Source organism: Centruroides sculpturatus, unplaced genomic scaffold, assembly GCF_000671375.1.
Source record: "Centruroides sculpturatus isolate CEXI.00-Female unplaced genomic scaffold, Cexi_2.0 scaffold404, whole genome shotgun sequence".
NCBI lineage: Eukaryota > Metazoa > Arthropoda > Arachnida > Scorpiones > Buthidae > Centruroides > Centruroides sculpturatus.
Genome location: NW_019384604.1, coordinates 171,247 through 186,743, shown reverse-complemented (window position 1 = coordinate 186,743; position 15,497 = coordinate 171,247). Strand labels below are relative to the sequence as shown.

Here is a 15,497-nt window from a genome sequence, read left to right as displayed (position 1 = left end):
TTTCCATAAAGCTCTGAATACCTACGCTTTATCACCATCTATATAGCCTATAGTAATTAAAATTAAAATAATCTAATTTAACTTTTAAGGACTCGTGTTTTGTATTAAAATAAATTGCATTCTTCCGAGTCAATTTTTAAAAATATAAGGGCAGCAAACAACTTGATTTTCTCCGGAAAGTATTTTTTAATGTACCGTTAATACAGCATACTTTGTTTTTATATTTTCGGATTCGGATAATTGGATTAACATGTAAAGAATGAAATTACAGAGTACCAGCAGTATTGTACACGTACTGCATTTATTTATTCATCAATGTGGAGTAGCATTCTACTGTCACAGCAAATACGTGTCACTGATCGTGCAGTTCGTGCATGACGTAAGAGAATTGCAGTGTGACGTCAGTGGGAGAAGAGAAAGGAGGACAAGTGGTGGTTCGGATAACATTCGGTTAATCGGAGTTCTCCTGTAATTACACAATTGTCACGAAAAACTTTCTAGTTTAGGAGAGATCTTCGATCTTACTAAGGAAGAAAGGCGTCGTTGGACGGATAAAACTGTCGAAGGTATTAACCTTTTGTTTAGTCGAATGAAATGTCTTCCCGGTATTTTAGTAGAAAAGTATTTTTGAATTATCGAAACAAAATCTCTTTCGGTCGACCGCCGACTCTGCTCTAATAAATATAGAAAATGACGAATACTATCGCTATTTTTAACAAGGTTGAAGATTTTTTCATAAAGAATTTAATTTATTACCACTTCATTTAAAATGTAGCAATTTGCTGTAATTTAATGTTTCCAAGTTCAAATTCTCGAATGTTTTAGTAGAGAAACCGTATGTTAGACAATATCTCGAATCTAAACGGCTCCTTGCCGAAATTATTAGCCTGCTTAGATTTGAAGTTTAACTAAAGTGTACTGTGCAGTACATTAATTTTAATTCGGAGAACCAAAATTAAGGCGGCAACACTTACTATTTTATGTAACTAAAAGATGAAACTGTTAAAATTGGCGTAGAACGTCTGGTTACGTAATCGATTTTAATTATAATTTACCGCGTGAATTTTAATACGTTGGCGACAATTGCGTGACAAATCGGAAATGTCGAATTTAACTTAAAATTGAAAATACAATTCGAGTTCAAAGTTTATTTTTTAATCTAAACGTTTGAAAATTATTATAAATACTTGGCGATGACAATATAAAACAGACTGAAAGGACACCGCGGCCGAAAGTTATTTATAGCACCTCGTTTTCTCAAAGCAAAATAGAGAGAAAAGGAAACAGACGGAAAAAAATCCAATTATTCCATGTGCACGTTTAGTTTTAGTCAAGTTTAGTGTGATTAGACGGCTTAATATTGTTGTATAATTGCACGAGGCCAATAACGTAGCTATGGGCGGCGAGGGCGACACGTTTGGTCTAATGCAACGGAAAGGAAACTTCTGTTTTTGGTCGGGAGTAAAGGAATACAAGATGCCAGACATTATTTTTGTACGGAAACACTACTTATTGTCGGAAATTTCCAGCAATGATAAGGACTGTTCCCTTCTTGACTATCATACCTATTTATATAGCGCTTAGTTGTGCCTAATTAATAACACATTGCCCTATTTTTTTACAGGTTTTTCCCCATGGCTTATACGTATTTCTTCAGTTTTTGTCTAAGCACGTGTATTATGTTGCATTTTATACCACCGCGGGGGAAATTCCTAGTTACACTACTGCACAAGGCAGAAGACGGGAAAATGATGTTTTTATAGGTTATCGAAACTCAGAGGGCCGCGAGTTGCTTACGACTGATCTATAGTATAAAGATTCGCAATATTTAAACAATTATCTCAATTTCTCGTTGTTTACAAGAAGTTGTTCGGTCTCTGTACGAGTGTTTTCATTCACAAATAGTAAAGTTATTTTTCCCGTTAGAGTTCGGTGACTTTTATATAAACAGATAATATGCGTGCAATGTTGAGTCGTTACTTGTTTGGAACAATTTACAACGTGACGTGAAGCACCTGTACGATCCAGTTTTATTTAGGATTCAGATTTAACCATTTTAATGTAAGAATTGGATGCCATCTCGCAAACCGAACTTAATTAATCTTCTACTTTTAGATTCCACGTAGAAAATTTTTGTTGGTCTAAGCCGGAGAGCTCACTAAAATTCCGTGATAAGTGATCTGGCATCTTAAATGCCACTTTAAATGGCATCCGAGGTTATGTCAACGCCCACTGAGGTGACATAACTCGTCATGTCAGTGTCAAACGATTGCAGTAAGCTTCACTTTAGTCAGCTGTTACTAGAAATTTAGTTCAAAAGAAAACTGTTTTTAATTTTCGTTTACCACAAATAGCAAACTTAGTTCATTGTAAACACGAAAGACGATCCAGATTTCAACATACAATTTGCTGGATTAATTGACATTTTCTCGCCAACAAGGATGCACCCAAAAAGACGTTTTTGGGTTCATCCTTGCTTCCAAACTAGTATCACATCTAGTATAATTAATTAATATTCACTAAGTCCAAAGCATCATAATCGGAAGCAGCCATGATTAATGAATTGCTACTAGATGATTCCGGTTTGCTTTGAATCGCACGTGATTCAAAGCAAATCGGAATGATCTGGTGTTCTGCCAGTAACATACAAGTTACTGCCAGAACACTTGTCACGTTACTTTTAGTGTGCGCTCCGCCTAACATAATAATCGAGGAAAATAAAACATTTTTGTCTGGCGAATTGCAGTTTACATTATAGATCGAAATATGATTCTTTGTAATTTAAAAAAATATACCAACCGATTAACCCGAAACTATCGTTTACAGTCGCATGCAGATGAGGGGATCCCACCTTGTGAGCCCAGCTCATATTTTTGTTTATAATGTAGACAAATATTAGTTTTGGAATTTGAAGTTTTTTTACTTTTATCCCCTACGGTTTCTGAATACTTTGGAATATATTTGACAAAAATTCATTAATTATACTGGTTCCTATAAAAAAAAATAATAAAAATATCTGATGCTTCGCAATGGATTGTTGCTCCCGTGTGAATACTATACTTTGATTTGATGAATTGTAATCCTGATTATAGCAGTAACTATAAAGTGTATTTATTAAATGAGAAGCCGGAGATTATTCATTATTATAATTCAACCAAAGCACAACTATGTTCTAATACATTTGTCAAGTGTATCAACACTTGACAAATGTATTAGAACATAGGGCCTATAGCTGTTGGCGTGGTCTCTTATAATTCATATGTGCTTTATTGCGAGGCAAACGAAACTTGGGCCAAGAAATATCTAAAATGTGAATCGGGTCGAAAAGTTTTTTGAAGAGTCTAGCAAATTATTATGCCAGATCAACACGAAATATAGAACTGAACATTCCCAAGGTTTACGTAACAGTTCAGTATCAGAACTAAAAGTATTTGGCTTCGAATGCAATCAAGTGGGAGCAATTTCAAGAGGGACAGTTCAAACGGAACCAAATGGAAGAGCAACAAGGAATGCACTAAAAGTATTCTTAAAACAAGGAGATGCTTTCTATGTCCAAGATCAGAAGACAGAAAATATATGAAATCTTGTACAAAGTGCGTGAAATCATTTGTCCTAGATATACATCGAAAGAGGAACATGTACTGAGTGCAATTAATTTAAATTTATAATGCTTATTTTCAGCAATAAAAATTGTTTTGAGTTCTAAAAGTTATTTTTAAAATCCAAAGTTATAGAAACAAACATATCAATAAAAAAATATATCATCTTGGTGTCAACTTCTAACCCCCTCATTTACAATTCTTACATTTTATTTAGAGTTACGGTTACTTACTGACTCCTCATCTGGGTTTTCATGGTGCACTTTTAGCATCTGGATGTGACTGTTAAGGAGGCAGGAGAAGCGTCTTCCTGTGGGCGTGCATCGCATCGTAGATCCTTGATACTGCAGTGAAGTCTGAGATAATTAAGTACAAATACTGGAAAGTATTACTTTTTTCATTTATATCTAAATTCCGAGCATTTGTTCTTCGTTACAGATCTTGTTAATGCTAGTTGAACGCATACATTTTCGGGAATGTGGAAAACGAAACTCCGCGCCAATTTACGATTTACGTGCACTCGCGATAATAAATTTTAAGGGAGAAAGAGATCTTTCATAAAGAAAAATGTTAAAAACACCTTCAGGAAATTTACCCATTACCCGGAATTCTGGTCACTTAAGTAATTATCGATAAAACACGCAAACGTTTAAATCGGATCTATAGGATTTTGGAGATCGGATCGAAAACGGTCCCATTCTTTCAGATCTCTCTCAAACAACTCAATGGTATTTTGTCTCGGACACGATCCTTTATCTTCCGTTCCTAGTGTAATATCGTACTTCTTCTTTTGTATCGCTTATGAGTTTACTTTCAGGCAAAACATTAAAATTTTTATGATAAAATTGTGTAAGTGAAGTAGATTACTTCTGAATTCGTAAATTAAATATAAACCTCCGAACCATATTCTTCTGACGCTTTACTCTCCTATATTGGAGTTCCCCTCCTCCTGTGTCCATCAGTGCCATCACCGATCGCGACTTCAGAATAAGTTAAATAACAAAATTCTAAGGACGGCCGTTTATTCCTCTATTACTATAAATCTATGATGTAACTCCGCCTTATGCATGATTGTAGAATTATTGGGGTAAAGCAACGATCTGCCAAGGGAGAATGCATACCGCGGGGACTTTCTATGAGAAACTGGCTCCTATTTATTTGTAGAAGTGTGAAGAAAACCCAAAAAAGGCGCGTGGCCAACTCTGGGTGAAGCTCGAACCCACAAAACTAGGCAATTAGTGGGCTGGCAAAACGGCTCCCCACTGTACACTGAATCAATGACTCAGTGTACAGTGGGATATACTTGAGTCACTAAATTTGGTTGACATTATTTTATAAAATGGTCGCATTTTATAAGATAATGTTTAAACCAAAACCTAAATTTCGCATGCATTACTATTGTAAATTGTACATGTCAACTTTAAAGTTTGGCATTAGATAATCTACGAGTATTAGGCGATGATGCAAATTTACGAAAGTTAAATATCACAAAAGGCAGTATCGAAGTTGCTGGACAAGAAAAGCGTGTTTGTACCCTAAGACTGACTGTAACCTCTAGTTATGCACGCGATCTGCAATAGACGACGTCAAAAAATGTAATGCTTTTTCTATGGGAAAAATCCTTTTCCAAAAATTCTTGAAAACGGAGCAGGTACGAGCCAAAGTCTTTTGAATCCATTTTAATTCTTCTATTAACACACGTTTCAGAATTTTGAAAATAGAATACATTAACTTTTTTTACGAACTTTCTACAAATTTTAAAATGTTTTAGAAAATTAATGAATTAGATTACCGATGAGTAAATGTTTGTAGTTATTTATCTCAGAAAAACCCTTAAGTGAAAAATCCTGACTCAATTATCGAAAGGTACACGGGGTTGTTACCGACGCCTGTAAAAGCAAAATAAATCTTTTCGAGAGATTTAAATGATCGAATTGAGATTCATCTTCCAGACGATAAAAGCAGGTAGACTAATGCACGCCAGACCCAGTTCATTAACCGCCTCGTTTCTTTAAACGGTACGAACCAGTTAAAGAAACGAGGTCCGCATTACGCGCCGATTTTGGAAAATGACGTGGCTGCAGAGGGAGGATTAACCAAGGATTTATTTCGGGGTCTATTATCCTCCTCGGAGATTAACAATACCAATCATATAAAACAATTTTATAAAAAACACAGAAAGAATTATTGTTTATATATACTGTATGTACTGTACTGTACGTATGCACATCAGTGGCGTGCCGTGATATTTGATGATAAGGAAGCTGCGTTTCTGTAAAAAGCCGACTTCCAGGGACGATCAGTTAATTCTTTAAATATATTTTTAATAGATTATTTATCTGATGTAATTAATAAATAGTTATCAATAAAGTTCAATATAATTACCTCTGTTATTAGATTCAATAGTTTGTGTATCGCACGTCGTTGTGTTCCTGCGTGGCGATTTTTAATCCAAGATCATCCTTTTGATTTTAGATAGTTAAGGCATACAAATTAATTTAAATAAGTGGTAGACAAGTTTTAAGTAATTTGAAAAACTTATAATGAGAGCAAAGTGGAGAAAGAAGAGAATGAGGAGGTTAAAGAGGAAGCGAAGGAAGATGAGGGAAAGTTCAAGTAAGAAGGAAAAAAGGGTACAGTTATCTGAAGATCCAAGAAGTCTGTTCTGGCTTTCCCCTTAAGATGCAATTGGATGTATGAACTGTACCAAAATTTCTTAGTTATTCTAAGAAATGTTTCTCATTGTAATAAGTTTATTTCATTGTAATAAATTCCCTATGCCCTCTAAATGCCGATTCTTGCTTTGATATAACATCTATTAATAAATCTATTAAATATATCTATTATCCGTAACTATCTCGTTATAATTTTTAATATTTATTTTATATTATTTACTGTTAAATTCTATTCCGCTTTGATTTCCAAATTGCTTCAAATACGAAAGAATCGACGATTTTTCGTGTCTTTTGCCAGCTAAATTGTCAAAGACATTCTTATTCCACACACTAATTTCATTTGAAAATAGTAGACAAACCAACAAAACAATTTTTGCATTTTTATGCATTTACACAGCCATTTTATCGTGAAAATGTCGAACAAATTTTTTCATTGAAGCGTTTATATTTAACTTAGGCATTGGCCTTTCTCTTTTAATGATGTTTTCTTTTTCATTATATTATCTTGAGCCAAAACTTTTATAAAATAAATTTTCAATATCGCAATTACATTCCGAATCGCTAGCCACGATATAAGGGCTAAAATTAAAAATAAAATTATAAAAACTTACTTGGTGAAATAAAATGTGTGGATATACATATTTGGTACAAAACATTCTTCAATTGTATGAATATACTTTTAAAGAAAATTATAATTAAATATAACTTTGTAATGAAACGTACATGAAAATAACATAAAATATTCTTTACTCTTTAAATCTTAACCACTTAGTCAAATAGCTCCCTACGAGTGGAATCAGAGACGGTCCTGCTAGGTGTGCGGTGTGTACTGTACATGCACGCGGGCTGCCAAATCCCGAGGGTGCCGATACCCTCGGGATTTGGCAATGTCAAATGTTTCTTTTGTCGCATCACTAATATACCTCAAAAGACGCGACAGGGTTCTTGTAAATTTTAAACGTTTCTCACCATAGCTGTAAAAGTCTAAATATGTTAAACTTAATAGATTGTCCGTCGTTTGTTTTCTAACTAATTCGTTTTAGGACCAGGGGTTGTCCACGGAAATTTCCAAAATTTACAACTTTTCGGTCACTCTCGTCGAACTGGAAAAATTTCTGTCTTTATTACATCTAATACAGTATTTCGAAGAAATCAGTCCCCACTGTACTCGGCTATAGATTGGTTCGGTTAAGCTTTTGTTTAAGTAATATTCCGGCTCTTTCGTCAGGGTTTTGTTTATGTCCCCAATTCCCTAATCGCTTAATTATTTAACTACTTCTTAAGTAGAAATAAGTCGAAACCAGTTACTTTGTACTCGAATATTTGTAGTCTCGGGAAAAAGTGGAAAGACAAATTTTTATGACAAACGGATACATAAATCGTAAATTTAAGGAAAATAAATTCTAGAGCTTTTTCTGTACCTGGTGCATCTCTCTCATTCATTAAATTTAGTTGTAAATGACGCTGTCGAAGTAACGGTTAATTTTTTAACATTATACAAGAATTGTACACGTTTTTTTCTGCATTCCCTTAAAGATGGGATATATTCCAATTCCAATCCAGATAGAGGAGTGTTATTGCTATTCGCTTTTCACTCCTGAAGAAACAGTGAGGAAGAGTCGGTCTTATAGAAGACGACCAATCCGAGGAAGACAGGAGAGGGGTTACGAAGTAACCAAAGCCGGTCTTATAAGAGACGACCCCCGCGAGAAAGGGAGACAGAATGCCTTCCGGGAGGACTTAGAGGAAAAGCTGGCCCCTATTCAGGCGTCATTGGCAGATGGGATATATGAAATCGTAATATCACTGGTTTAACATTGAAATCCGTGAGTAATATAAAATCGGAGAGAGGAATAAAAATATCAAATATTTTAATGGATTTTTTTAAAACTCTTGTCACTGTACAGAAAACTATCATAAAAACATATAGGTAAATTCTTATTGAAAATTCTTGTCACTGTACAGAAAACTATCATAAAAACATATAGGTAAATTCTTATTGGTTGGGTTAAGTTATAAATCTACTCGTGATTCACGTAATTGGGCGAGGGCGGCCAAATATCTAGCGGACAGGCGGCTAACGGCCCAGAACCGGTCGTGGATAGAATTGAATGTGGTGTACAGTACGTGTAGCATCCACCCCGAGGTCCTAGGCTTCCATCAGCTAAACCGGGTGAGGTTGGTGCTCTATAAAGCGCATGCGCGAATTTTGCTTTTTTGATGCTGACGATAAAGCGCTTCCACTCCGCCACTAATATTCGAATATACAATAGCAATCTTATCTTTTTTTTCACGTGTAGTATAGAAATTTGTAATAAGATACATAATGTGGTTATAATAAAATGTTGTGCGATTATTTTCATATAATTAAAATTAATATGTATTTATTGTTTAGAAAAGGCGCATACACCGCTTCCAATGACGGTACGCCACTGATGCACACACATATATATTGATATATATACATATATTAACTGACTAATTGCAGTTGTCACCTCCCTCAGATAAGAAAGTTACCCAGGAGAATGTTTTCTGCAAGAAAACTTAACTCACCTGCAGACCAATCTAGATCAGCGTTTCTTAAGACTTTTAGAATTATCGCTCCCTTTTAATGCATCTATTTGTTTCAAAATAATTTTTGTCCCTCTTATTTTCCTACGTTCTACTGCTCCTTGAGTTTTCTATCGTCCTTAAGTAGCGGTAGCGCCAACTTTGAGAATCACTGATCTAGATTATAATGTTCCCCATTGTATTCACGTTAGTCACTCCAAGATAGCCAAGGGTAGTTGTTCTTACGTAAGATTCAAATAGTTTTGTGAAACTGTCGGTTGTGAAACTATTCTTACCAACGAAATATACAACAAATATTTCTGATTATTATTTTCTTTAAATGGTCTTAAACATATTATGACTTGATTTTTGCCAGTGTATATTTACTTCGTATTAACTCTGATATTTTGTTAATGAACTTTATCATCATCAATTTCAGAAATAATAATGCAAATACTTCGCAATTATATATATATTATAATATTATACTATATTTAAATTTACGGGCTTATCACACAAGAGACAACTATTATACTAAGTTACACAATAGCACATACAATTTGACCATTTTTATTTATTAACATATCCATAACATAAAAATGATCTAAATTGTATGTACTATTATAAGTTAGTATAATAGTGTCTCATATGTGTAATAAGCCCTTAAATTTAAATACAATATGATAGTGTAATATATATAAAATAGATATATTTGGGCAAGAAGTGGTTTAATAAAGTTACATCAATTATTATTAATGGGAAAATGGCATAACAGATACTTTTATCTTCATTCAATCCATCTCCCTAGGTAAATTAAATTCATCTTTAGTCTAACAAATGTATTTTATAATATCTGAACTTTAATTTTTCCAACAGAAAATTAGATCCACATCGTGCCATTTGGACACAAATTTACATCGAATAAGCCGCGATTTTGCGTCGGAATTTAATCCTAATTTTACACTTTAAATTTATTTCAGGTATTAAGCCTTTCTTTCTTGTAGTAACTTCAGAACTTCGTTGCAGTTCTTCTCCGCCAGATAGCGATGTTGCTCTATTTCTTGTAATACCTGTTTCCATTAGGAAAAAAGAAAAGCAGTTATAGATTCTGAAATAAAAACATTTTCATTAAAAAATTAAACAAAGATATTGAAAACCTAATCGAAAAGTAACTCCTTTATATAACATCATTAATTAAAATGGCAATTTTACTCACAGCCAAGGTAAAAAAAAAAATTATAGTAGGCTCCTATACATAAATATACAGTATATTGCAGTGGTATATTGGATCTATAAGTTTGTAAACTAAAAAATAAAGATCATTCAGAGAATGAAGTTCACTCTGTTTTGGGTCATAGAACAGCTGCCATCACAAATTGCGTTATGACTTTTTTCGGGTTTTGTTTGATGAAACACGGCAAACAACATATGGACCATCTCCCAGGAGGTTGTTCTATGGGTAATTGACCAGTTCAGGTATTCAGATGAAGAACAATGCCTTTTGTTTAGGCTCAAACCTACTACCAGTGTTCAGTGGTTTTACCTACATGGTAACTGTTAGGAATGGCATTTTTTGGAACTTACAAAAAATAAAGAACGTCAGATAAAACAAACAATTAATGGACAAAACAAACGTTATTATATTAACGGACAATGGTTCAACAATTGGTAATCAGTAATGATATAGGGATGGGTGTACAGGTAGCTGTTACCAGTAGCTGCTACTATTGACAGGAGTGATGGATTACCGGTATAATGGATTAACAGAGTACTACTGTATATTAACACCGTAACAAGTATATATACCAAATAAATTGTAAAAAAAAAAAAACATTATATATGTAATATTTTTCTTTCCTTTTCTTTAACTATAACTTCACTCATCCAAACAATCCCTTAAATAATTAATTTGAATAAGTGAGAGTATATTATGTCATTTTTTTTTTTTTATTTGGTAGAACAAATAAGTTGTTGGTAATTAATTTTTGATTGATTTGAAACCAGCAATTGCCAACTGGTGGTGTGGACCACTGATGGTCTGTGAGAAAATTTTGGCAGTCTGTGGAGAAATTTGAACATTGAGCAATTCAAGGTTATGCAAAATATTATGAAAGAAATGCATAATGCTTGGTTGCTTTTTCTCATTCATTGGGGGTTTTTATTTGAATCTTAAACCAAACATGAAATGACTGTTATGAATAAATAATATCAATAAATCAATAAATAATATGATTGCAATTGCCTTCCTTCATGGAAGAGAGCAAAGAATCCATAAACTTACTTGAAAAAGTAGCAACAAACTTCACACTACCTTCTTACAGTTAAACAATTGAATTTCATATTAATAAAGTAAAATGGAACGTTTATGATCATTATTATAAAGATGTTTGTATAGTTTAAAAAAAAAAATTTATGATAGTGGTCTGAGGGATTTAAAATTGTGAGTTTAAAGGTCTGTGAGGCTAGAAAGGTTAATGACTGCTGTTCTAAACAATCTCTGGTTATTGGCATTTTGCATTTAAATCATTAAACATATAATACAGTAGAGCCTCAATTATCCGACATAATTGGGGACTGGGGTTGGTCGGATAATTGAAAAGGCGGATAACCGAAAAATATGAAAAAATCTATTATTTGTGTAGTATATTATTATATCCCATGTAATTAGTATATTAGTATATCACTATTAACCTACTTTGCGTTGAATTTTCATCGATGTTAAGTTTAACAAAAATTTTTTAAAATAATAATCATCGCTATTGTATCGTTAAAAATTAGAAAGTTAAGCCTTGTTTAAATACTGGCTCCCTTTCATGGTCGATCCAGCTAAAACACATAAAAATAATATTAAAGTAGCCAAGATATAGCTAAATATTGTAGTGCCACATCAATAGTGGACATTTGAAATTTGCCGACTAGGACGGTCGGTTAACCAAGGGGTCGGTTGATAGGGGGTCGGATAATCGAGGCTCTACTGTATATTAAATTACATAGAAATAAATGATATTAACAAGATTTGACATCTTTTTGGATACTTAAATTAATATAAATAGATACTTTTACCTCATTTTTATATTTTTCATCTTTGATTCCTTCTGTATTGATGGTTACATTCCAATAAGCACCAAGCACACCTGTTTCTAAGCATTTCACACCAACCTGTATAAATTATAAAATTTTTTATCATAAAAATATAAAAATAGCCAATTTGACAAAAATGTTTTTTTTTCATTATTAAACAACTTTGATATTTCTACAATTCCACTAATTTACAGGAATATCAAAATTACCAATACTTTAAAATAATTTTAATTTACACAGCAGAATACATTTTAATAGAAGAAAAAAAGAACATTTATAAAATCGAGAAAAACCTGATCTTTATAAATGATTTAAATGAAATAAAAAAATTATAATTTAACAAACTTTAAATTCTCAAATATTTACCTAAAAAGCTCTTTATTCAATATTTTATGAACACAAGGAAGCAAGAGCAAGGATGAAATATTGGATAATTAATCCAATGTTATGTCATCTCATATTCATAAAATATTAGTTAAAGATGACATGTTCAGTCTGAAACCAGCAAAGATGACCTCATTCAATTTAATCATTGTGAGAAAATCCTTCTGAAGAAATAAGAAATATCTTGAATTTTTTTTAATTGTTTACAAGTAAACGATTCATAACTTGGCTGGAGTATTTTTAAATAAAATCTCTCAATTATAAAAAATGCTTATGAGTATAATATATTCATTTGAGATTTCCACTTTTTATATTTTTACTAATAACTTTGAAAATACCAGAAGTTTCATAAGATTTTCTTAGAACAACAATTATCAAATGAACGTAACCTCAAATATTCATTCATTCATTCACTGTTTTAGAAGGTTGAAATATATAAAATAAATCTGTTCTCAAGAATAACACCACCTTTTCTATTTAATGAATAAAGGTCATCATCATATACTACAAACATTATTATAAAAAGATTATGTGGATTATTGCTTAAATTCCTACATAAGAAGTACTGACATTATATCAATATTAATAGATTTTTAAATTTATGCCCATTATAAATTGAAAGAAATTCATAATGTATTCACGGTAATTAATTGATCAGCATTAATAGGATTAGATTAACATAAAAATATCACAAAATTTTAAAAATTACTTCAGACTATTAAGACTATTTCAGAATTTAAACTATTTAGAGAAGTTAATTGCTTGAAAGACTTTTCAAGCAATCAACCTTTGAAGATTAGAAATACATACAAACTACATTAATTATATTATTACTTTAAGACAAACCTGAAGATCAGATTTTGTACCAATATTTGCAACAACAGCTAATTCCTTTGTTGCTTCCCACACTTTGCTCACAGCTCTAGCAAGATTCATGGGAACAGCAATAGCTTTCTTTAATCCTGCCTCCATTGCAGCATCTCTCCTATAAACATAAAAAACATTTAATTTTTAAAAATCTATTTTACCATCATTAATAGAATAATAACTATCATTCAAAATATTATTATTAAAAAAAATATATTTTTATAAAATTCTTTATAAAATTTACTGATATTTAATGTTTACATTAACAGCTAATCAGAATCTATAATAAATATTCAATTAGAATAGCATAATATCTGTAAGATGTCAGTCAAAAAAAGCACCAAAATAAAAGTTTTTTTATTACTTGGTGTCTTCAGTTTAAAATAAATAAGGCAACAGAATAACTTTGAAATTTATTCTAAAATGTATTCTGTTATCTTATTCATTCTATACTGAAGACATCCAAATAATAACTCTTACTTGTTTTTTGAGCTAATTTGTTTGTATTGTTATTGTGTTGTTCTCATTTAATATTTATATCTAGTATTTTGACAGCTAGAGGATTACAATTATTTGAAGTTAATATAGAGGTCTGATCAAAAAATTTACAGATTTTTTCTTCATTATTTATAATTTTCTATAAATAAATTAATTGATATTTTTCCCTTAAAAATAAACACGACTGTCATTTTTTTCTCCAGATCACAGAATATTTTTCATATTCATCTTTTGTATAGACTTCCTTTCTCACTTATCTTTTTATTCTTCTGTCTAACAACTGAAAATGCCAATCCTTTAATTTTTTAGCATAGAAAAAAGAAAAGTTAGGTGAAGATAAATCTATAGTATATTAGGGTTGTGGAGTGACTGCCAGAAATTATCAGAAACTGAATAGTGAATGCAGTTTGTACAGTACATCACCATCATGTAGAACCCAGAAACTGTACTCTGGTCACTTATCTTTAAGAAGAATTATTTCAGATAAGAGACAAATGCTATCTTCTGGAGTAATTGTAATATGAATGCCTGCTCTTGGTATCAGCAACTTTACAGTTGCTGATGTCAGTTGCAAAGATTCATAGCATAAACACAGACAAACCCAAATGTTATACATGTTTGGGTTTGTCTGTACAGTACTTTGTTTGCATACATTCACTTATGAAGATTCATAAATTTGAAATAGAAATTTTTAAGAAAAAAAAAATCTGTCACAATTTACTCTAAATTCTCCAAAAGACCCATTTTTGGATAAAGTGGCCTTTTACTTTTTAATCAGTACAGTTCACAAAATATTGTGTAATTGGAACCTTCTAGAAAAGCACCAAATCAAATCTAGCTCTATATGAATTACGAAATTAATAAAAGAACTTTTGTGAATTTAATTAAGAAAAAGCATAATTGTATTAGGACAGGGATGGCAAACCTTTTTGTGTTTGCATACCATATTGTAAGCATACTTAGCTTCAAAAATGTTTGTGTGTGCCAAAGTTTCAGACTTCGAATAACAATATTTAAAAAAATTAAACGAATACGCTTTAATTAGAATAACTGTAAAAAAGCTGATTGAAAAAAGGATGATCAGGTGATAAACCAAAAAGATGATTGAAAGAGACAGAAATTGTATGATACATTACATGCCAGATGATTTTGCCTTACGTGCCACTTTGGGCATGCATGCCATAGGTTCACCACCCCTGTATTAAGTCATGAAAATAATAATGACAACAGAAAAAGGCTTTCAATTCATTTCTGCTAATCTGATATCTTGAATAAGTTAACAAAATATAAGAGTAGTTATGATTATCACATAACAATAAAATGGAATTTCTTTTCTTTTCAGATTATCAGAAAAAAATAACTTTCAGATACAAAAGTTAAAACCAGTAGGAACTGTACGTCCTAATAATGAGCACTAGTAATCAGGAGCTTTTAGAGCTACAACAAAGTAATTGAAAGAATTAAGGAGCATAAACATAGTATCTGTTATGAAGATACACCTCATTCCCTACTCCATATAGTTTTGGACAAAAAAATGGATATATTGTAAAATAAGACAAAAATTATTAGAAAAAGCTTTGAACCTGGTATCACTAAAAATGTGAACGATGCCAAATTCACCACTGTCATATGCATGGAGGAAGCTTATCTCCATGACTGTTTAGAAAATATTTTTTTAGAACTGTATTTGGCACCATTTATTTATTCATTTTATTGGGCTGCAATTTTAAAAAGTTGTAGACCTATACATTCCCACTGTCATCTGTCCATTTGTGTCTTTCCTTAATCTTGAGAATGGAATTAGATAGATGAAAGAAAAGACCAGATATGGAAATCTTACAGG

The 15,497-nt window shown here is 32.0% G+C and overlaps 1 protein-coding gene across 1 annotated transcript; it reads right to left on the bottom strand.

The window, feature by feature from the left end:
* Positions 1–9,513: 9,513 nt before the first annotated feature.
* Positions 9,514–13,292, bottom strand: LOC111625132 (formimidoyltransferase-cyclodeaminase-like). Its single transcript, XM_023368174.1, has 3 exons — positions 13,136–13,292; positions 11,888–11,983; positions 9,514–9,894 (listed from the first exon to the last, which is right to left on the bottom strand). The coding sequence occupies exons 1-3, from the start codon at positions 13,259–13,261 to the stop codon at positions 9,808–9,810; spliced, it is 309 nt and encodes a 102-aa protein (XP_023223942.1). The 5' UTR covers positions 13,262–13,292; the 3' UTR covers positions 9,514–9,807.
* Between the last annotated feature and the right edge of the window lie 2,205 nt (positions 13,293–15,497).